The following is a 21,827-nucleotide window of genomic DNA, read 5'->3' on the forward strand; positions in this document are numbered from 1 at the left end:
TAAACTGTGTTGATTGGGTTATTAGGTGATTACTAATCAGCATGGCACCACTTAGCCGATAGTATATAATAGTTTCACGTATAATGGTTTTCAGCCCCTGCTTATTGTTCAGCGCCCGGTTTAAATACTTCAGAAATCCACCATTCCTAGTTCCTACCTACATTCCTTGAAGTAACTAACTACTGAGCTGACATGACTATACTGGTGCTACTGTAGCACTTACCTCTCCCATCGGGAATAATTAGTGAGAATGTTGTACAAGGGAGGAAGGAAGGGTGCATTTCTAAAGTATTAGAACAAGGCAGATAATTCCAGACACCTCATATTTCACCATAAAAAATTTAACAAATCACACAGCAGAACGTTCTAGAATCGTCCCGAATAAATCCATGTTCTACTTACTTACTGGCATAGTATAGCGCTATCATCAAAACTGCAGTATAGTCCAGGTTTGGTGTTGTATTATTATTTTACCCTAACAAATTATTAACTTACAATAGAATAGGTATATAAAAATGTATTGAACTGAAATTCATTGTATGGGACATTCGATGAAACGGAGTGAGAATGTTTGTCACTTTTGATAGTAGCCTACAAGAAATTAGAGAACACAAACATTTTGGAAAAATGCTGATAAATTGAGACTTTAATGTGAGAACGACAATATGAGCATTAAAATTAATGAGGAAAAGTTCAGAGATGCAATAACATTTTTGTTCAGTTGTAGTTTCCCAAAATTCCCAATCCTGAAACCAAACAGAATGTAGTGCAACAGAAAAGTGCAAATAAATAATTCTAAAATCAGATGCATTACACTCAGTTCTCTCTTAGTTCTCTCTGTATTCTTCAGTTGGCTGTACAGTGACTGACCTGCTTGTTAATGTTCTTAAATATGAATACCTCTATGTACACATATCTCTCTCCTTCGGCATGGAAGTCTGTACCACCACAGTTGAGTAAAAAAAAAAAAAAAAAAAAACTTAACACTTTCTCTTTAAATATAAAATGTGTGTCCCCATCTTATGGCAAAAAGACATGACAATGTCTCAGTCAAGTCGCAGTCCACTGCGGTTCAAACGTGGATACTATTATACACCACAACCTGTTTGGATCCTTCTCCAGTTTCATCTTCACTCTCTCCTTTTACAGAAGCATCGCAACAATACTGGTGACGGCATCCACTCCAGTCCTCACACATGGGAAGGAATGATCGTGTGTTCAAAGTTCACAATAGAAAGGGAATAAAACAAAATTAAAATAACGTCTCATAGTCCATATTGTGTTTATCGTTTCACCTCCAGAGTAGAGTCATCTCCCCAGCAGCTTCTCCCAGTGGGCCTTAAAGAGAGCAATGAGAGGGGCGGCCCTCCAGACTCTCCTGAGCCAGTGGTAGAGTGGGGGTGAAAGTCTGCTTGGGGTGGGGGTGAGGTGTTGTTTGTGTGCAGGTGGTGTGATCGAGGTATGATGGTGATGGAGATCTAGGAGTTGTTGGCAGCGTTCTCATTACTGGGGGAGCTGGAAGAGGATGAGGAAGAGGAGGAAGGGGAGAAGTTCATTCCTGAAAGTCCCGGGGGGTCTGTGGCTGTGTTCTGTCCACTGAGGCTCTTTCTGCACACTGGACATGTGTCGTGCTGAGGGAGGGAGAGAGGGTCACAGAAACGAGGTTCAGCTTACAGCGTAGACAATGAGAACACATTAACATGCAAACCACTGCATTTAAAAGGAATTAAACGAAGGTGAAAACGCACATACCTGTTCCAGCCATGGTACTATGCAGTCATTGTGAAACAGGTGATTGCACGGAAGTTGCCTCACAGTCTCCCCTACACTGTAGTCTTCCTTGCACACAGAACATTCTAAACTGGAACCTGCAATAAAATACAATATTTTGTGGTTGAGTGATCAGTCCCTCCAAAATTCCACTTGATTTTGCTGTGGCAAAATGCAATGATTTTGTCCAATTTGTCGTGACAATGCGCTGACATGGGGAAAAGTTTGTTGACGTGTGGCTTGATTGAAGAATATTATACAGTAGATGTGCAGTGATTGGTTGAAATTGCGAGCCCTCTTTCTGTAATGCGATAATATGCGATTATTTGACTTTTTTATGTGGAAATGGTGCAGTGATTGGTTACATTTGCAAGCCCTTGTATAATCTGCAGGGAATTGTTGCTTTTGCACCCAAAAAATGTGATCCCAGAATCCTGGAGGGACTGTGAAAAGTTGTTGTTGTTGACTCACCCACATGTTCCTCTGTGATCTGGATACTGGGCAGGTTCTTTATCCTCTCTCTGTCAGCAGGAGGAGGACCAGTGTTCTCAAACTGATTTAATAACTACAGAGGAGGAAGGTAAAGTTGTTTCATTAGATTGTGCAAATGTGTCACCAGAATTTGTAATTGAATCCCTTGTGAAGTGTTAGAGGATTTGGGTATACCTGGGTAATGATAGAATCAAGTCCATTGGCACCCCAAGCGTAGTCCATTGGATTTGAGTGTAGCATGCCCCTATCAAGAGAATTCCAAGAAATGACTAGAAACACACAGTAACTAGTACGTTTACAGACACAACATTGATTTTCCTGGTAATTATATAATAACACTGTGCACATACCATGGTCCCATTGCAATGTTCGGCATGGCTGTGGGTGCTATGATTCCATTCACAAGCTGCTGGATGATTCTGCAGAGGGACAATGAGAAACATCTCAGTCACTTAAGCATTTCACTGTAAGGTCTATACCTGTTGTAATCGGCGCATGTGACAAATAACATTTGATTTGACTTCCTGAATTATTCCTGAAGAAAACTGAGTCATGTCACTACACAAGTAGTGTATGAATTCCTTTCATAATTCCTTTTCATCTCTTTCCTACAGGGCAAACAATGTTTCATTGGGCAAGCAAGCTGGAAAGTGTTCCTTACCCCTCTAATGTGGGCACTCCTTCGTGTCTCTGTCCCGGTCGCCGTGGCATGTGTCGTCCCTGTGGTTGCCGAGCGCTGTACCGTTGCCGTGACGCCATCTCCCGTTCCCGTCGGTTCTCCGTCTCGCGGTTGTCTTCTGCTGGCAGCCCCGCTCGGAGGTCAAAATTCTCGTCAAAAATCCCCAGAGCGAACTGGCCGTATCCGGGCGGAAATGTAAACATGTGCTGGTGGTCCACACTCTTAGGAAGGACAAAGAGTGAAACATATACTGTCACTAACTTGCAGTCCAACCAAGGTGCATGAGTTCATGAGGACCAACTGTTGAGTTGAGGAACAAAGGAGTTCTGTGTCACTAACCTCAAAAGTCGGACGGTTCTGATCGCTGGTAGAGGCAGTGGATGTGGACCCATTTTCAGTGCTGGAAATAAATAAAACACAAAAAAATGGCAGGTTCTCATCTTATCTTCAACTATGAACCAATGTGATAGAAATTAACCTAAACACAGACAGCCTGTTTCCCAGACACATATAGCATTGTCAATGGAGAAGTGCTGCTGAAAGGGCTTTAAACTCTGATAGACAGGCAGATGATACTGTAGGCTACCTTCTCTCCACTGATAGCTCTTCAATGAAGCCAGATTCACACCGCGGACATGTGTACTCCTGCAGGAAAGCAGAGATAGATCTCATTTATAACATAATCATAATTGTCATCTGTCAGTCTCATAAACTTGAATGTTTTCATTTGATCTGAAGCTAAACAAAAACAACAACCGTGCCTATGTAGGCTATGTATGTACCTGGGAATTAAGGTTGTTAGATAGCTTCAACCAGTTGTGGCTTGAATTCAAAATCAAACAAGTTAGCTATTGACCTCACACTTTGACCCGCTGTAGCTCCATTCCCAGAGTTGATCATTTTAACAATAGCTGATGATCCATTCAATCCATTGCTATTGAGAGATCGTTGAGCACCATTAGCTCTTTGCAAAGGCTCTCCATGCAGGTAGATATCTGAAAGCTACTGCACTGTACAATTCAAGAAGCTTCCTATGAATGACCATACAACAACAGGCATGTTAAAACAGGTTGTTGCAGCTATGGAAATGAGTTGGTGGTGTACATAGTCTAATGATTGTGTTTTTGTAAAGTCACACTTTGTGAGATCATAGCTTAAAGGGGTAATCAGCAGTTGCTACATCCATTTGTGGATGTATAAATGAATTATATGTACCCATTGATTCTTGAAGAATATAACTTATAATAAATTAAACTGTCCTACCCCATCAGAGCCCAAAATAAAAGTTTATTTAATCCACTGTTTGTAAACAAAGTAAATGTAAACAAATACTATTTATTCTAAAAGCATGGTTAAACTATACTTTTGATATCATGGATGGTAATTTCTTGCATCTAAAGCTTTGAATTTGAGAGTGGCTACATTTCTCCAGACATGAAACAGTGGTGGACAGTCGCTTTGCTATTGTTTCAACTGCTGATTTCCGCTTTAAAGTTAGGTAGCTATCTACCTTTGGAGGTGCTAGGGGCCGGCAAGCTGTCATTATCATGAACAGGTCTCATATCATAAAAAGAGACATACACACTGTCACTGTAAAACATGGGTAACTCCTTAGCTAATCCAACAAGTCACAGAGGCATGATCTCGAAACATCCTAACAGGCAAACTACAAGCTATTTTGGTAGCTGGCTAGAATGCAAACGAAACTATAGCTGTCAAATGATTGGCAACGTGAACGTTCCACTAGCTACAAGCTAACGTTAGCTAGCTGTCATGCTTCAGCCAGAGGAAATCGTTGATAAAATAATACAAACCCCACTTAGCTGGCCATGGTTTCCTTTCGTGAACAACAAAAACCTCTATGGAATGCTTACCGGGAGACGAGGGTTGATCTCTGCTGAACATCGGTGACAGAAAAACCGACAGGACCGTGGGGGAGCTTCAGCCATCTTCGGATTCTCTACCAGACAACCGAGAGGGAACGTGTACGGGTAGCGACAAACGACAAAATTAATCGATTTGCGAGACGAACAGGAAGCGGAAACTAGCGAAGCGCTACCTAATTTAGCAACAGATAGCTCGTATCAGGGAATACAGATCTGGTTGGCTGCAACTATGGAGTCCGGAAATACAGGTAAACGCTCGAAATAATTTAAATGACATACCTTAATATAGTAACTATTTTAAAATGCTTAACAATAATCTCTTGCCTCATCAAATGTGGTTCTTTGCGCTAGCTAACTACATAACTAACGCGTTAGCTACTTAGCTAGCTAACGTTAGTTACCACCGCCCATCAACAGGATTTGTAGTTGATACATCAAAAAAAATCAGTAGCCACAATCAGAATCAACCACATAATGTCAAATTCATTACATAATTAGTTGTAGTTTGGTATTTTAGCTATTTATTGCTAACGTCTTGATGCCACCTTGTAGCGAGTTAACTAGCCAGTTTTAGAAAAAAATGTTTTACCAACCCTGGCCTGCTGGCTGCTTCTCAAGTCTGTGGCAACAAAGATAATCAAAGGGAATGGAGACATCCTCAATGCAGCAAGATATAGTCCCTGACATGTCTACACATTACTAACATTCAGGGTAGTTCACTCTTCATAAGATATAGATAGCTAGTCACGTACGACTTTTACTAAAATACTCACGAAGATAGCTAGAGCAATTACAAACGAGATCACCTCTTGTGACTAACATTATTGGTAGTAGGACACCAATAACAACTGCACCCAACTCTTCCACTGTTTGTTTTATTCCCACTGCAGGGAGAGGAGGCTGGAACAACAAGTTCCGGCCAGCCCAGAAGAACAGGATGAGTGTGAACATTCTCCGTCAGGAGGAGCTGATCGCCCAGAAGAAGCGGGAGATCGAGGCTAAGATGGCAGAGCAGGCCAAGAAAAAGAGCCTTCAGACTCCCAACAAGCCACTGCCACCAAGGTACAGTATATCCTAGTCTTCTGAAACATTACAAATACCTCTCATCAAAACTCTGCTCAATCCCTGCTGAAAGTACTTGATTCTGGCCCACTTGACTGTAGCCATTGACTTTTGACTTCTTATCCCCACAGTTTACAGGGACACTCTTCGAACAACAACAAGTATGTGAACGATGGAAGCTTCTTGCAGCAGTTTATGAAGCTTCAGAAGGACAAACCCAGCTCTGACTCTGGTGAGATAGCGAGCTCTTTAATTGGTTTCAATAGAACTTTATTTTAATGGTACAGAAATGATTAAATAAAATGGTAATAACACAATAATAATTTATGAATTACTTTTTTATTTTGGATTCATTAAACAATGAATGTGAGATGAACCCAGTTGTGTACCCTCTACAGGCTCCAGTAGTGACACCAAAGCCCCGTCATCATCCACCCCCAGTCCGTCGTCAGGAGTGTCTCAGCCCCAGATGAAGAGCATTCTCATCGGCAAGCGCCCCGGTCTAGGGATCAGCAGCATGCTGAACCAGTTTAAGAACTACTCCCAGTCCAAGAAGAACCCACTTCGCCCCCAAAGACCTAGCATATTCAGCTCCCCAGATGAAGATGATGATGATGATGATGATGAGGAAGTTGATGACTCAAGCTTCCTAGAAATCAAAGGTAATTCATGATCTGTGTTTTTAAATATCAAAGAACTGCCAGGAGCCTGGGTGCAAGTCAGATTCTGTCCTATTCTACATGTTGTCATTTCACCCATGTCATTGACTGTGTATTTCAGTTGCAGAGTAGCTGCTTCCTGAGACTAATGCTTTGCCTGAATTCTCATAGCCTTCTACAGTAGAGTAAAGGTAATGTACTCATAGTCCTCTTAAAGTCTTTCCCCCAGAAGACTCAGACACACGACTTATTCTGGACAAGATGGCGGCCTTTGTGGCTGAGGGAGGGCCTGAGCTAGAGAGGAAGGCCAAAGAGGACTACAAGGACAACCCTGTTTTCTCGTAAGTCTATGGATGTAGCTACTAACAGCATGTTAAATCTATAGCTAGTATATAGTGTATGTAATGGTGCCTCTTTTAGTCCTGATATAAAGATATTTTCCCTCCACCTTACAGATTCTTGTATGATAATAACAGCCGGGATTATCTTTATTACCGAAAGAGAGTTGCTGAACTCCGAAAGGATCACTCAAAACATGAGACGCCATCACGTTCTCATGGTAAGATTACCTATATCAGTTTCTCTCTCACTCTTATCTGTCTCTCTCTCTCTCTACCACACACAGTTCCTCACTCTCTCAAAGACTGATGGTGTTCTTTTAATCTGTAATCTATATTTATACATGTGAACGAGTCATATGTGAGATAAATATAATTGCCCTCCTTGGAGAGTTTTAGTTGATGTTGAAAGTAACCATTAAAACTAAAAACGATGAGGATCGAAGATACACAATGATTTACTGAATACTTTAACCATGATACAAGTCATTCACGACACATTATGATTACCCACAACGTTTCATGGTGTTATTTGTTCACCAATTTTAAGATTAGGTCTGTATTCCATTATCAAATCCATACAATCCACTTCCCCAATCACCACCGTGTCCCCCTGCTCCTCCTCCTTCCCCCCTCTTCTTATCCCCTACTGGCTGTAGGCAGGTGTGTGAGGGCCAGTTGAGTACGGTACGGTAGTAGTGTGAGTTGAGCCCCAGTACTGATAGGCTGCTTAAAGTCTCCCCCCCAGTGGACGAGGAGACACAGAGGGTGGCTGAGAAGCTGGCCATGTTTGTGGCCGATGGTGGCCCCGAGGTGGAAGCCATCGCCGCCCAGCACAACCAGGAAAACCCCACCTTCAGGTTAGTGACAGTCTCAGATATTGTAACGAGCGTTTAATGTATTCATCCAATTGTATTTTATTGTTGCTTAAGAAGACATTGATTTGTCATAAGCTTTGAATAAAATAAAGTAAGTAATGCTAACATGTAAATTGGATAAAGTACCACAAAAGACAGCATATTTCTTCTTCCTTTTCTCAGTTTTCTATATGACCTCCAAAGCCCCGCCCACCGCTTCTACAAGGAGAAGGTGGAGGAGTACCGCCAGGCCAAAAATGCCCAGAGCCCCCCTCCAATGATTAAGCAGGAGCCTGGCGTGGAGCTCAAGAGACTGGCCGCCCCTCCCCTGATCTATCCTCTCCCTCCTCCGCCCCCTCACTACCCCTACCTGGTGGGTCAAGTAAAGCTGGAGCCGGGTCTGGGGATAAAACAGGAAGTGTCAGGTCCGCCCGTGGTGAAGAGGAAGAGGAAGAGCCGCTGGGGGTCGGAGGATGACAAGGTGGATCTGTCACTGCAACCCATCATCATCCCCAAGGAGGAGGAGCCAGAGCCCAGCCCGTGTCTCTCTGGTAATCAAACACACATACACAGAGTGTACAAAACATTAGGAACACAATCCAAATATTGAGTTACACCTCCCTTTGCCCACAGAACAGTCTCAATTTGTTGGGGCATGAACTCTACAAGGTGTGAAGCGTTCCACAGGGATGCTGACCCATGTTGACTCCAATGCTTCCCACAGTTGTGTCAATTGGCTGGATGTCCTTTGGGTTGTGGACCATTCTTGATACAAACGGGAAACTGTTGCACGTGAAAACCCCAGCAGCCTTGCAGTTATTGACACCCTCAAACCAGTGCGCCTGGCACCTACTACCATACCCTGTTCAAAGGCACTGAAATCTTTTGTCTTGCCCATCCACCCTCTAAATGGCACACACACAACCCATGTCTCAAAACTTACAAATCATAATTTAACCTGTCTTCTCCCCTTCATCTTTAACCTGTCTTCTCCCCTTCGTCTTTAACCTGTCTTCTCCCCTTCGTCTTTAACCTGTCTTCTCCCCTTCGTCTTTAACCTGCCTTCTCCCTTTCGTCTTTAACCTGCCTTCTCCCTTTCGTCTTTAACCTGTCTTCTCCCCTTCGTCTTTAACCTGTCTTCTCCCCTTCGTCTTTAACCTGTCTTCTCCCCTTCGTCTTTAACCTGCCTTCTCCCTTTCGTCTTTAACCTGCCTTCTCCCTTTCGTCTTTAACCTGTCTTCTCCCCTTCGTCTTTAACCTGTCTTCTCCCCTTCGTCTTTAACCTGTCTTCTCCCCTTCGTCTTTAACCTGTCTTCTCCCCTTCGTCTTTAACCTGCCTTCTCCCCTTCGTCTTTAACCTGCCTTCTCCCCTTCGTCTTTAACCTGCCTTCTCCCCTTCGTCTTTAACCTGCCTTCTCCCCTTCGTCTTTAACCTGCCTTCTCCCCTTCGTCTTTAACCTGCCTTCTCCCCTTCGTCTTTAACCTGCCTTCTCCCCTTCGTCTTTAACCTGCCTTCTCCCCTTCGTCTTTAACCTGCCTTCTCCCCTTCGTCTTTAACCTGCCTTCTCCCCTTCGTCTTTAACCTGCCTTCTCCCCTTCGTCTTTAACCTGCCTTCTCCCCTTCGTCTTTAACCTGCCTTCTCCCCTTCGTCTTTAACCTGCCTTCTCCCCTTCGTCTTTAACCTGTCTTCTCCCCTTCGTCTTTAACCTGTCTTCTCCCCTTCGTCTACACTGATTGAAGTGGATTGAACAAGTGACATCAATAAGGAATCATAGCTTTCACCTGGATTCACCTGGTCAGTCTCTCATAAAAAGAGCAGGTTTTCCTAATTTGTTTTTTGTCCACTCAGTGTATGTTCAGCCACTCTTGTATAACACACACAGAGACAGATGTTATAGTATAAGACTAAAAACAGTGTTTGTAAGGTATGTCCTGTGTGTGTGTTTCAGTTAATGAACTGAGGGATCTGGGCTATAAGAAGGGAAAGCCTATGGGCCTGGTGGGAGTGACTGAGCTCTCAGATGACCAGAAGAAACAGCTCAAAGAGCAACAGGAGGTACTACATGACTGACAGACAGACAGCACAATAGACTATGGCAGCACATTGTACTTTCCCAGTTTGAATTGTCGGGGACTGGGCAGTGTTAATCCTTGGTTTGGTATGGGGGTGCATAGCATACTTCAAACCTTTAACAAAATCAGATGGGCTTGGTTGCGTTCGTTCTCAACCACCTTGCAATCTGTCCCTGAAACCTTGCCTGAGGTGTGTGTCCGGCCTGCACATGCGTGTGTGTGGTGTGTCTGTGTTCCCACCGCAGATGCAGGAGATGTTTGACATGATCATGAAGCATAAGCGTGCGATGGCGGAGATGCAGGTGATGTGGGAGAAGGCGGTGCAGGACCACTCCCACGAGTACGACAGTGACGAGGAGGTGGACCAGCAGGCTGGCACCTGGGAGCACCGCCTCCGGCACATGGAGATGGAGAAAACACGTGGTAAGATTCATGAAGACAGTGTTCAAGATTTTCAGAACTGTGATGTATCATGGGTAAATAATGACTGACTGACTGATCTACAAATCATATTGAGTAGTTATTTATGATGCAAGGTGATTTGTAGATCAGTCAGTCTTAACTCTCCTTTCAAGTCAGCTGCAATGTGGAACGATTTGCTTCTGTTCAAGTGAAAGGGCTCAAAGGGATTTTTAAAAATGAAATCCACCTTCATATTCATCATCTCCAGCACCACCCCAACATTGTGCATTTTAATGTTCTGTAGTTAAAAAGATAAGTGTTTACAATGACATCAACCAATTAGTAGGCAATGCCTCCTCATAATTGGTTAAAATGACACGATGCAAACCAATGATGACATTGGAAACACTTATATTCCTCTATCTGTTTTGCTACAAAACATACAAATGCACAATTATCACATATGTTAATGTTGGGGTGGTGCTGGAGATAATGAATATGAAGGGAATTGTCAACATTTTTCAACTTCAAGTCCATTTGAATGTGAGATTTCATTCTTCAAAAGATCAGTTTGTTACTAATATTATTCATTAATCTACTCTGAGATGAACTCTGTCATAATAACCTGGGCCACGTTTAATTTTAAAGTTCCAATACATTGTGTCCTGCTGGCCACGGCCCTGAAGTGATTTGTGTTTATGTAAATGGCTGCTTGTGTCTTCCTCCAGAGTGGGCGGAGTCGCTGACTGACATGGGAAAGGGGAAGCACTTCATTGGTGACTTCCTACCTCCGGAGGAGCTGGAGAAGTTTATGGAGACCTTCAAGGCACTCAAGGTCGGTCCACTCCCCATCTGTTCTCTCCACCACTTGGTCCTTGACCCCTTTGTTGTCTAGCCTCTGCCCAAAAGGAATTACCTGTGAAACACATATTCTATTCTCATGTTCTTGCCTTGTGTTCTGCAGGAGGGCCGTGACCCAGACTATTCGGAGTATAAGGAGTTTAAGCTGACGGTGGAGAACCTTGGTTTCCAGATGCTCATGAAGATGGGCTGGAAGGAGGGCGATGGGCTTGGCTCTGGCGGACAGGGCATCAAGACTCCGGTCCACAGGTTGGGGGCTGTCAAATACTCACAGACACATTGTATACACATTTGTACTCAGACATGGACACAAACATTTCAAATGAGTACACACACTATTGTCTGATACAAGGTATTCTACACAGCTTACACACACCCACACACACACACACACACAGACATACACCTTGCCAGCTGATGTGGTGTGTTTGTTCCAGGGGAACCACAGCTGTTGACGGGGCAGGGTTTGGCGTGGACCGGCCCTCTGTGCTCTCAGGACAGGACGATGAGTATGATGCTTTCAGAAAGAGGATGATGCTGGCCTACCGCTTCAGGCCCAACCCACTGGTAACTACTACATAACATGTAAGCTGTTCTGTTTAGATGACCTTGCATCGGCAAGAGTTTGGAGTAATACGCCCGTCTCTCTTCTCAGAACAACCCGAGGAGGCCATACTACTGAAGAAGAGGTCTGAAGCTTGGCTGACTTCGTCAACTTTTCATTTTTTAAACAACCAACAGTGGTGTATTGATTTCTCTTTGTTGTGGAAACAAACTGTAGGACACTCAGTTCAAGTAATCTCCTCTAGATTGTGTGGAATTGTATGGTTGGTGATAAACTGTTTAGGCTGGAGATTAAGGATGGATTTGTCTGATCTAAAGTTGATGTTCTTACTGAACTGCAGAATGAAAGTTTTCTATTTGATCAATCGGACGGCTAGGGTAGCGTTGTGATGGCTCGCTCTCATGATCTGATTTCACAGTCACGACTCATAACACAGAACAACCTACACGCACACACATACATAAATAGTGGTGGGATAAGTACCCGATTGTCATACTTGAGTAAAAGTAAAGATACCTTAATAGAAAAGGACTGAAGTGAAATTCACCCAGTAAAATACTAGAAGCGTAAAAGTCTAAAAAGTATTTGGTTTTATATATACTTCAGTAAATGTAATTGCTAAAGTAATGTAATTGTTTTTTTTTTACGAGTAGCCAGGGGCACACTCCAACACTCAAGACATAATTCACAAACAATGCATGTCTGTTTAGTGAGTCCATCAGATCAGAGGCAGAAGGGAAGACCAGGGATGTTCTCTTGGTAAGTGTGAATTTCACAATGTTCCTGTCCTGCTTGCTAAGCATTCAAAATGTAATGAGTACTTTTGGGTGTCATGAAGACTATGGAGTAAAAAGTACATTATTTTATTTAAGAATGTAGTAAAAGTTGTCAGAAATATATATATATATATATAAGTACTTTACACAACTACACAAACAATTTGAATGAAGATTTTTTTTAAATCAGTTTGAAGGTAATGAATGGCTTTGAAATGAGTTATTTCTGTACATGGTTTTGCTATGGTTGTACATCGTAAATGCAACAAATGTAAAATGCTTCACTGCAAACAATAAAAATATATACACTGAACAAAACTATAAATGCAACAGGCAACAATTTCAAAGATTTTACTGAGTTACAATTGATCAGTTAATTGAAATAAATGCATTAGGCCCTATTGGATGGATTTCACATGACTGGGAATACAGATATGCATCTGTTGGTCACAGATACCTTAAAAAAAAGATAGGGGTGTGGATGAGAACCAGTCAGTATCTGGTGTGACCACCATTCATTCGACTCATGCAGCGACACATCTCTTTCGCATAGAGTTGCTCAGGCTGTTGATTGTTGAATATTGTCCCACTCTTCAATGGCTGTGCGAAGTTGATGGATATTGGCGGGAACTGGAACACCCTGCCGTACACGTCGATCCAGCGCATCCCAAACATGCTCAATGGGTGGCATTTCTGGTATGGATGTCGGCCATGGAAGAAGTGAGACATTTTCGGCTTCCAGGAATTTTGTGCAGATCCTTGTGACATGAGGTTGTGCATTATGCTGAAACATGAGGTGATGGCACGACGTTGGTCCTCAGGATCTCATAACGCTATCTCTGCATTCAAATTGCCATTGATAAAATAGAATTGTGTTCGTTGTCCATAGTTTATGCCTGCCAATACCATAACCCCATCAACACCATGGGGCACTCTTCACAACATTGACATCAGCAAACCGCTCGTCCATACGACGCCATGCACAACATCTGCGGTTGTGAGGCCAGTTGGACATACTGCCAAATTCTCTAAAACAATGTCGGAGGCGGCTTATGGTAGATAGATTCATATTAAATTGTCTGGCAACAGCTCAGGTGGACATTACTGCAGTCAGCATGCCAATTGCATGCTCCCTCAAGACATGAGACATCTGTGGTGTTGTGTGACAAAAAGTGGCCTTTTATTGGCCCCAGCATAAGGTGCACCTGTGTAATGATCACGCTGTTTAAACTGCTTCTTGATATTCCACACCTGTCAAGTGGATGGATTATCTTGGCAAAGGAAAAATGCTCACTAACAGGGATGAAAACATTTGTGCACAAAATTTAAGAAAAATAAGCTTTTTGTGCATATGGAACATTTATGAGATATTTTAAATGAAACATGGGACCAACACTTTACATGTTGCGTTTATATTTTTGTTCAGTATCTCTTGATTGTGTAGTAGTGGAGAATTTTTGTAGCTGATCAGTTCCCTCTGGTGTTGACTTGTGGAAAAACAGATTTTAGTCTGATTTCAATTTGTGTAAACTCCAATTCCACAGTGTTGATCAGATAAATATATTTATTTACAAGATAAACTGAATGTCTATTACATAGTATGTCTAAAACACTTAGCCTTCTGTTAGTGAAAATGTTTCTTTCAATGAGCAAATAGCAAGTTTGTACTTGCGAGTAGCACATTTACATGATTGTACAGCATTGCAGGGGTGAAAGGAGAAATGGTTTAAATAAATGTTGTATAATTAGGTAATAAGGCCCGAGGAGTTGTGGTATATGCCCAATATACCACGGCTAAGGGCTGTTCTTATGCGCGACACGGAGTATCTGGACACAGCCCTTAGCTGTGGTATATTGGCCATATATCATAAACCCCAGAGGTGCCTTATTGCTATTATAAACTGGTTACCAACGTAATTAGAGCAGTAAAAATAAATGTTTTGTCATACCCATGGAATACGGTCTGAAATACCACGGCCGTGAGCCAATCAGCACTCAAGGCTCGAACCACCCAGTTTATAATGTGTAATAGAGGTACACCTGGGTCGCGTTCAGCAGTAGGCAACATTTTAAACATTCAAATAGAAATATACTATATAGAACAAACATGCCTAAGACATGTAGAATAAGGAATCTCAATGGCTCTTTTTGTGGCATTTCTATCTGCAATGTTCGGCTACCCAACGTGGCCCTGATGCCCATTTTATCCTGGGGGTTGAAGAGTTGATAACCCTTGTAGGGGGTGCTCGAAAACCTGCAACCTCATCCAGAGGCGTCATGCCCATATGGGGCAAAGGGGCTCATGCCTTCTCAGATTTGGCCTGTTTAAAAAATAATAAATATATTTGAAGACGGAAGTTTACATTCACAACCAAATACATTTAATCTGAGTTTTTCACAATTCCTGACATTTAATCCAAGTAATACTCCGTTGTAGGTCAGTTAAGATCACCACTTTTTATTTTAAGAATGTGTAATGTCAGAATAATAATAGAGAGAATGATTTATTTCAGCTTTCATTTCTTTCAGCACATTCCCAGTGGGTCAGAAGTTTACATACACTCAATTGGTATTTGGTAGAATTGCCTTTCAATTGTTTAACTTGGGTCAAACGTTTCGGGGAGCCTTCCACAAGCTTCCCACAATAAGTTGAGTGAATTTTGGCCCATTCCTCTTGACAGACCTGGTGTAACTTAGTCAGGTTTGTAGGCCTCCTTGCTCGCACATGCTTTTTCAGTTATACCCACAAATGTTCTATGGGATTGAGGTCAGGGCTTTGTGATGGCCACTCCAATACCTTGCCTTTGTTGTCCTTAGGCCATTTTGCCACAACATTGGGGGTCATTGTCCATTTGGAAGACCCAATTGCGACCAAGCTTTAACTTCCTGACTGATGTCTTGAGATGTTGCTTCAATATATCCACATAATTTTCCTACCTCATGATGCCATCTATTTTGTGAAGTGCACCAGTCCCTCCTGCAGCAAAGCACCCCACAACATGATGCTTCCACCCCCGTGCTTCACGGTGGGGATGGTGTTCTTGGCTTGCAAGCCTCCCCCTTGTTCCTCCAAATATAACGATGGTCATTATGGCCAAACAGTTCTCTTTTTGTTTGATCAGACCAGAGGATATTTATCCAAAAACTATGATCTTTGTCCCATGTGCAGTTGCAAACCATGGTCTGGCTTTTTTATGGCGGTTTTGGAGCAGTGGCTTCTTCCTTGCTGAGCGGCCTTTCAGGTTATGTCGATATAGGACTCGTTTTACTGTGGATATAGATGCTTTTGTACCTGTTTCCTCCAGCATCATCACAACGTCCTTTGCTGTTGTTCTAGGATTGATTTGCACTTTTCTCACCAAAGTACGTTCACCTCTAGGAGACAGAACACATCTACTTCCTGAGCGGTATGACTGCTGCGGGGTCCCATGGTGTTTATACTTGCGTACTATTGTTTGTACAGATGAACATGGTACTTTCAGGCATTTTGAAATTGCTCCCAATGATGAACCAGACTTGTGGAGGTCTCCAATTTTTTTTCTGAGGTCTTGGCTGATTTCTTTTGATTTTCCCATTTTCCCAAACCAGCAGAGGCGTCACAAAAATCAGAAATAGCGTTAAAATAAATCACTTACCTTTGAAGATCTTCCTCTGTTTGCAATCCCAAGGGTTCCAGGTACACAACAAATGGTTGTTTTGTTCGATAAAGTCCTTTTTTATATCCCAAAAAAGTCAGTTTAGTTGGCGCGTTTGATTCAGTAATCCACCCTTTCCACTTGTTCAACATGCAGACAAAGGAATCCCAAAGGTTACCGGTAAACTTTGTCCAAACAAGTCAAACAACGTTTCTAATCAATCCTCAGGTACCCTAATATGTAAATAAATTATACAATTTAAGACGGAATGTAGTATGTTCAATACCAGAGATAAATAATGAAGTGCGCGCACTCATTCACGAGCGCATCAAAGACTGGAGTCCTAACGAGGGACACCTTAGAAAAACAACAAATACTTGCTCATTTTTCAAAAAACAAGCCTGGAACCCTTTCTAAAGACTGTTGACAACTAGTGGAAGCCATAGGAACTGCAATCTGTGAGGAATTTATTTGAATATCCCATAGACTAGCATTGAACTAGCCTGTGACCTAAAAAAATATATCTGTATGGATTCTCTTTGGGTTTTACGCCTTCCATATCAGTTCTGTTATACTACAGACGTTCTTTTTAACAGTTTTAGAAACTTCAGAGTATTTTCTATCCAATGCTACCAAGTATATGCATATCTTAGCTTCTGGGCCTGAGTAACAGACAGTTTACTTTGGGCACGTCAGTCATCCAAACTTCCGAATACTGCCCCCTAGCCCTAGCCCAAAGAGGTTAACACTTTTGTGGTTACTACATGATTCCATATGTGTTATTTTATAGTTTTGATGTCTTCACTACTATTCTACAATGTAGGGGTTTCCAAACTTTTGAATGGTACTGTGTATATATATCTATATCTATCTATATATATTATTTATTTTATTTTTTAAATAATTACATGTATTTTTTTGGGGGGGGTTGTTTCTCTGTAATACTACTAGCCACCTAACAATTTTATGAAGTTTGCTTTTGCTAGCCCGTATAGGTTCCCAGTCTCCCAACCTTATAACTAGCTACCAAGAAGCCATTTAAGGCTATCAATCAAGTTAGAGGGCTCCCAAGTGGCGTAGCAGTCCAAGGCACTGCATCTCAGTGCTAGAGGTGTCACTACAGACCCTGGTTCAAATCCAGGCTGTATCACATCTGGCCGTGATTGGGAGTCCCATAGGGTGGCGCACAATCGGCCCAGGTTGGGCTGGGTTAGGCTGTCATTGTAAATAAGAATTTGTTCTTAACTGATTTGCCTAGTTAAATAAAAATAGAGTAGCTTGCTTGTCTATCTTAGCTGGCAAGGTTGGTAGACCTTAGAAAAGCAAGCAACAACTAAATGTACTGAATAAGACAGTCTATTACCCAGAGATGCAGAGGGTAATAGTCACCAGGCAGGAGGATACAGACCGCTCCAGAGGTATGCTTAGTTATGCTGAAAAACATAGAATTAACACTAGTGTCAAGTACTTAAGTAGATTTTTGGGGTATCTGTACTTTACTATTTATATTTTTGACTACTTTTACTTCACTACATGCCTAAAGAAAATGTTCTACTTTTTACTCCATTCATTTTCTCACCCAAAAGTACTCATTACAAATCATCAATAATCAAGAGAACATCCCTCGTTATCCCTACTGTTTCTGATCGGGCGGACTCACGAAACACAAATGCTTAGTTTGTAAATTATGTCCGAGTGTTTGAGTGTGCCCCTGGCTATCCGTTTTTAAAAAATGAACTAGGGAATTTTAAACAATTTATACTTTTACTTTTGATACTTAAGTATATTTAAAACCAATTACTTTTAGACTTTTACTTAAGTATTATTTTACTGGGTGACTTTCACTTTTACTTGAGTTGTTTCTATTTAGGTATCTTTAATTTTACTCAAGTATGACAATTGGGTACTTTTTCGTCCACTGAGAATTAAGCATAATGATTATGGATCTAGATTGCAGGAAAAAGCTGTTTCAGGTGTTTTAAAAATGCCAAATGATCCTACTTCCGGACCACCCCCCAGCCTTCCTCAAGTACTTTATGCCCCCTCAGATTTTTGGGGTGCATGACACCCCTGACCTCATATGTACCCCTTACATCCCGGTATGGGGGGTTATCCTATAACTCCTAATTGATCAGCCCCAGCATTTGGCAGCCACGGTGGTCCTCTAATGAGGAGGTTAACAGATCTGTGAAATCAGAGCTTCAGTTTGATATTCCCTTGGGTTTACACCGGTTAAAAATAACCCAGATCGGTCAGCTAAGCAAAAAAGAGTTGGCCTCTGAGGCTGTGGTAGCTGGATTCTTGTGTAGTGGGACAGGGTTGGCCAGTATGCAGTCAGTGCGGAAAGCAGGTCAACACCACTGACTGCACTGCTGTGACCTGAAATAGGGCTGTGTTCAGGATTACCTAAAACTGAACATTAAGAATGACATCAACAGCAATTAAAGCACCCCTGGGTGCAAATAGTCCGGGTGGCCATTTGATTAATTGTTCAGCAGTCTTTTGGACCTAGACTTGGCGCTCCGGTACCGCTAACTTTTATTTGTGATATGTTTAGAACGAATAGATTACACCCTTGCAGAACACATGAACATGTGCAATTTCTTTGGGAGATTTTATTTGTGGTGACTTGATATGTGCATATTTGCGTCCCTAATCTGGCCTCGGTTGTTTAATTTGTTGCAGTGCTCAATTAGTTTTTCTCTAACCTCTAACAGTAGTTTTAGGACATATTAAAAGGCAAAGTACATTTTGTGAAGGCTGTGAATGTGATATAATAATACATTTAAAAAATAGTCTGGGACAATGTAGACGAGATGTTGGCTTTCATTCAACTGGAGCATATATTCAGTACCTATTGATAGTCAATGGCCTGGAGAGAGGGGGGAGGTAAACAAGATGGCGGCAACCTGATAGCAGCTGCATCAATAATAGCAAACCTCATATTTATGCAGACAGAGACAAATAAAACACTACATAACATCTGTCGATAGAGTCTGGATGTTAAGGTGAGACCCTTTACCACAAAATGCGGACATTTGGCTAGCATATATACCATCCACTTTAATCTGTATTTAGCCGTTAGCTCCTGCCGGGTAGCTAGGTAGAAAGGATATAACGTCGTTACTGTACTTCTTACTTGCTAGTAACTTTATCCGATTTTGAACATAGCCTAACTACATAGCTAGCTAACGAAACACCCATTGCATACAGTTAGACGAGTTATCTGGTTAGCTAGAATGAAATTGTAAATTCGTGCGAGTTTCGGGAAGATTGGAGTTAAGGTTTGACACCTAGATGAAATTAGTTTTATATAGGATATTCGGGGTTTTCTCTTGTCGATAGCTATTAAACCCAAACATGCCATGACTATGAAGATGGTATATTCTGAATCGGGATGGATGAGAACAATTCACATATTTAAAAAATAATAGTATGACTTTGGATTTCAATCTTCAATAGCTCTTCCACAAAGCATGCCATGACTGATAATGATATATTCTGAATCATGGGAGGATGGTCAAAAATCCACAGATTTTGGGCTCTTGAGTGGCGCAGTGGTCTAAGGCATTGCATCTCAGTGCAAGAGGTGTCACTACAGTCCCTGGTTTGAATCCAGGCTGTATCACATCCGGCTGTGATTGGGAGTCCCATAGAGCGGCGCACAATTGGCCCAGCGTCGCCCGGGGTAGGCTGTCATTGTAAATAAGAATTTGTTCTTAACTGACTATTTAACTTTTTTAGTTATTGATTTGGGGGAGGATTGAAAGCCTGAAGATAAAATAAAACTGTCCATTGTCCCCCGACTATTGAAATCTGAAATAGTCTAACAAGAAAATAGAGCTGTGGATTGTTCTCAATCCATCCCTGATTCAGAATATATCATTCATGCTTGTTTCAATATCTATTTACGAGAGACTCGAATATCCAGTATAAACACATTTTACCTCTCCTAACGTTGAGGTGTCAAAAGCGTGTTAGCCGGTTAACGAGCTACAGTGAGTTAGGGAAGGTAGCAAGCTAGCTACTGAAATAATCGGCAAATGGCAAAATACCGGAGGCTAGCTAGCTAACTCAGCTTGGTTGCAAGCTTCTTCTTTTTTTTATGTGCGACAGGCATTCACTGACTGAGTCGTGCAACAGAATCGGCTGTGACATTCTCGATTCGTCCTTGTTTACTTGCGTCGGGAAATATGGATCTTATGGTTTTAGTATTTTGACACCAGACCAGAAAAGTATCCTAAAATGCATAACCAGCCTTGTGGACATGTAGCTGTCACTCATTTCCTACAAAATTAACATTTAAAATGTTAGTAGGCAAATATTCCTTGATTGCTGAAAAATTTGACTGTTGATAAGCTACATTTTTGACCCACAGGTTCTCTGGAGCAGTTGCCAACTGGGAAAGACTAGTGAACTCCATAGAAGAGCTGACAATAAATCTAGGACCCAGAGCATAACCAAAGTAAAGACTGAAATAACTAATTTCGGTGTGATTGAGTATTTATTGCATCTGCACTTAGATCAAGGCAAACCAATGGTGACCATGGATCGCTACAAGGTTCTATGGCCGTCATGCTTTGCTTGGCTTTGAAACAGGACTGGTTACCTCTCCGTCTGCATGTCGCCATCTCATATCAGATCACAGATGGAGGTGACATGGAGCTAAGCAGCGGAATGTAAACTCAGCCAGACATCTCACTCTGCTCAGTAGCACCTGTCCCACAGCCTGAACTCTCCACAAATCTTTTCACCCTGGAACCTTGGCATCGCTGGGTCTTAGTTAACTACCCCACACCACTCTGGAAACGTTTACAGCTAGCCTACATCTTGTTCCCACGAACTTAAACTAACCTCTGTGTTTACAGACCTACTCTATTACAAGGTAAACTGTTTCTCTCAATGCCCATGCCTGGCTACACCTCCAATGTCACTTAGTGTTTTCTAATTGAACTGTGTCCCTGAGCCACCAGCATACACAGCCCAAGCCAAAGGCTTGAGGTCACAGTCCACTATATTGGACTGTCTGGACGCTACACACTACAGTAACTAAGTTGATTTAACCATGAGTGTCGGGGAGCTGCAGCACCTGGACTATCTGACTGAGAATGAGCTGATGGGCATGGACACGTTCATCCACCGCATCGACTCCACAGAGGTGATCTACCAGCCGCGCAGGAAGAGGGCCAAGCTGATCGGGAAGTACCTGATGGGAGACCTGTTGGGGGAGGGCTCCTACGGTAAGGTGAAGGAGATGCTGGACTCTGACACGCTGTGTCGCAGGGCCGTCAAGATCCTCAAGAAGAAGAAGCTCAGAAGGATCCCCAATGGAGAGGCCAACGTGAAGAAGTAAGTAGTGGGGTTTTGGGGAGGGAGGGAGGGAGGGACGGACGGACGGGAGGGAGGGATGGAATGGGGGGGTGTGATGTGGTGGGTTGCTCTCGTGTCAGTGTGTGATTTTTCACTCAGTCTTCATTTGTCTCTTTCTAGTTCCCTCTGCACTCTTGGTCATGCATCGTCAAGCACAATTGATTGACGACTAATGTCACTGCTATTGGATGATTGTCTGGGTGTACTGGTTTAGATGGTCTCTGATTTAGCTTAAGCGGCTTGCATAGCCTAGTGCTGTATTCACGCCTACAGTGTAGGTTCCCTACAGTGTCTCCCTCCGGTTTTCCCTACAGTGTCTCCCTCCGGTTTTCCCTACAGTGTAGGTTCCCTACAGTGTCTCCCTCCGGTTTTCCCTACAGTGTCTCCCTCCGGTTTTCCCT

At 42.4% G+C, this 21,827-nt stretch overlaps 3 protein-coding genes across 3 annotated transcripts in view; 2 read left to right on the forward strand and 1 right to left on the reverse strand.

Moving 5' to 3' along the window:
* Nucleotides 1–617: 617 nt before the first annotated feature.
* On the reverse strand, nucleotides 618–4,984 carry LOC115116368 (E3 ubiquitin-protein ligase RNF126-like). The gene is made up of 9 exons (XM_029644852.2): nucleotides 4,816–4,984; nucleotides 3,528–3,586; nucleotides 3,281–3,341; nucleotides 2,924–3,162; nucleotides 2,613–2,681; nucleotides 2,437–2,506; nucleotides 2,242–2,335; nucleotides 1,753–1,868; nucleotides 618–1,631 (listed from the first exon to the last, which is right to left on the reverse strand). Exons 1-9 carry the CDS (start codon nucleotides 4,888–4,890, stop codon nucleotides 1,479–1,481), a joined length of 936 nt encoding a protein of 311 aa, XP_029500712.1. The 5' UTR covers nucleotides 4,891–4,984; the 3' UTR covers nucleotides 618–1,478.
* A 9-nt stretch (nucleotides 4,985–4,993) lies between these two features.
* Nucleotides 4,994–13,864, forward strand: LOC115116367 (SURP and G-patch domain-containing protein 1-like). Its single transcript, XM_029644851.2, has 14 exons — nucleotides 4,994–5,075; nucleotides 5,718–5,889; nucleotides 6,021–6,121; nucleotides 6,288–6,551; nucleotides 6,766–6,889; nucleotides 7,004–7,107; nucleotides 7,623–7,746; nucleotides 7,927–8,294; nucleotides 9,694–9,800; nucleotides 10,063–10,240; nucleotides 10,948–11,054; nucleotides 11,184–11,329; nucleotides 11,518–11,647; nucleotides 11,736–13,864. Exons 1-14 carry the CDS (start codon nucleotides 5,057–5,059, stop codon nucleotides 11,760–11,762), a joined length of 1,971 nt encoding a protein of 656 aa, XP_029500711.1. The 5' UTR covers nucleotides 4,994–5,056; the 3' UTR covers nucleotides 11,763–13,864.
* A 4,040-nt stretch (nucleotides 13,865–17,904) lies between these two features.
* Nucleotides 17,905–21,827, forward strand: part of LOC115116369 (serine/threonine-protein kinase STK11-like) — a 38,009-nt gene continuing 34,086 nt past the window's right edge. Inside the window, exons 1-2 of the mRNA XM_029644853.2 lie at nucleotides 17,905–19,064; nucleotides 20,435–21,405. Of these exons, the coding sequence (XP_029500713.1) occupies nucleotides 21,122–21,405 (284 nt within the window). The 5' untranslated portion in view covers nucleotides 17,905–19,064; nucleotides 20,435–21,121. The remainder of the gene's footprint in view (nucleotides 19,065–20,434; nucleotides 21,406–21,827) is intronic.

Source organism: Oncorhynchus nerka, linkage group LG9b (assembly GCF_034236695.1).
Source record: "Oncorhynchus nerka isolate Pitt River linkage group LG9b, Oner_Uvic_2.0, whole genome shotgun sequence".
NCBI lineage: Eukaryota > Metazoa > Chordata > Actinopteri > Salmoniformes > Salmonidae > Oncorhynchus > Oncorhynchus nerka.

Bases quoted from the DNA above. Each gene is read 5' to 3' on its own strand.
- LOC115116368 (XM_029644852.2), bottom strand. From the start codon at position 4,890: ATGGCTGAAGCTCCCCCACGGTCCTGTCGGTTTTTCTGTCACCGATGT. The intron at 3,587-4,815 runs GTAAGCATTCCA...GCTTTCCTGCAG, and splicing joins AGATCAACCCTCGTCTCCCG to GAGTACACATGTCCGCGGTG. The intron at 1,869-2,241 runs GTGAGTCAACAA...ATTTTATTGCAG, and splicing joins GATCACAGAGGAACATGTGG to GTTCCAGTTTAGAATGTTCT.
- LOC115116367 (XM_029644851.2), top strand. The intron at 7,747-7,926 runs GTTAGTGACAGT...TCCTTTTCTCAG, and splicing joins CAGGAAAACCCCACCTTCAG to TTTTCTATATGACCTCCAAA. The intron at 11,330-11,517 runs GTTGGGGGCTGT...TGTTTGTTCCAG, and splicing joins ATCAAGACTCCGGTCCACAG to GGGAACCACAGCTGTTGACG.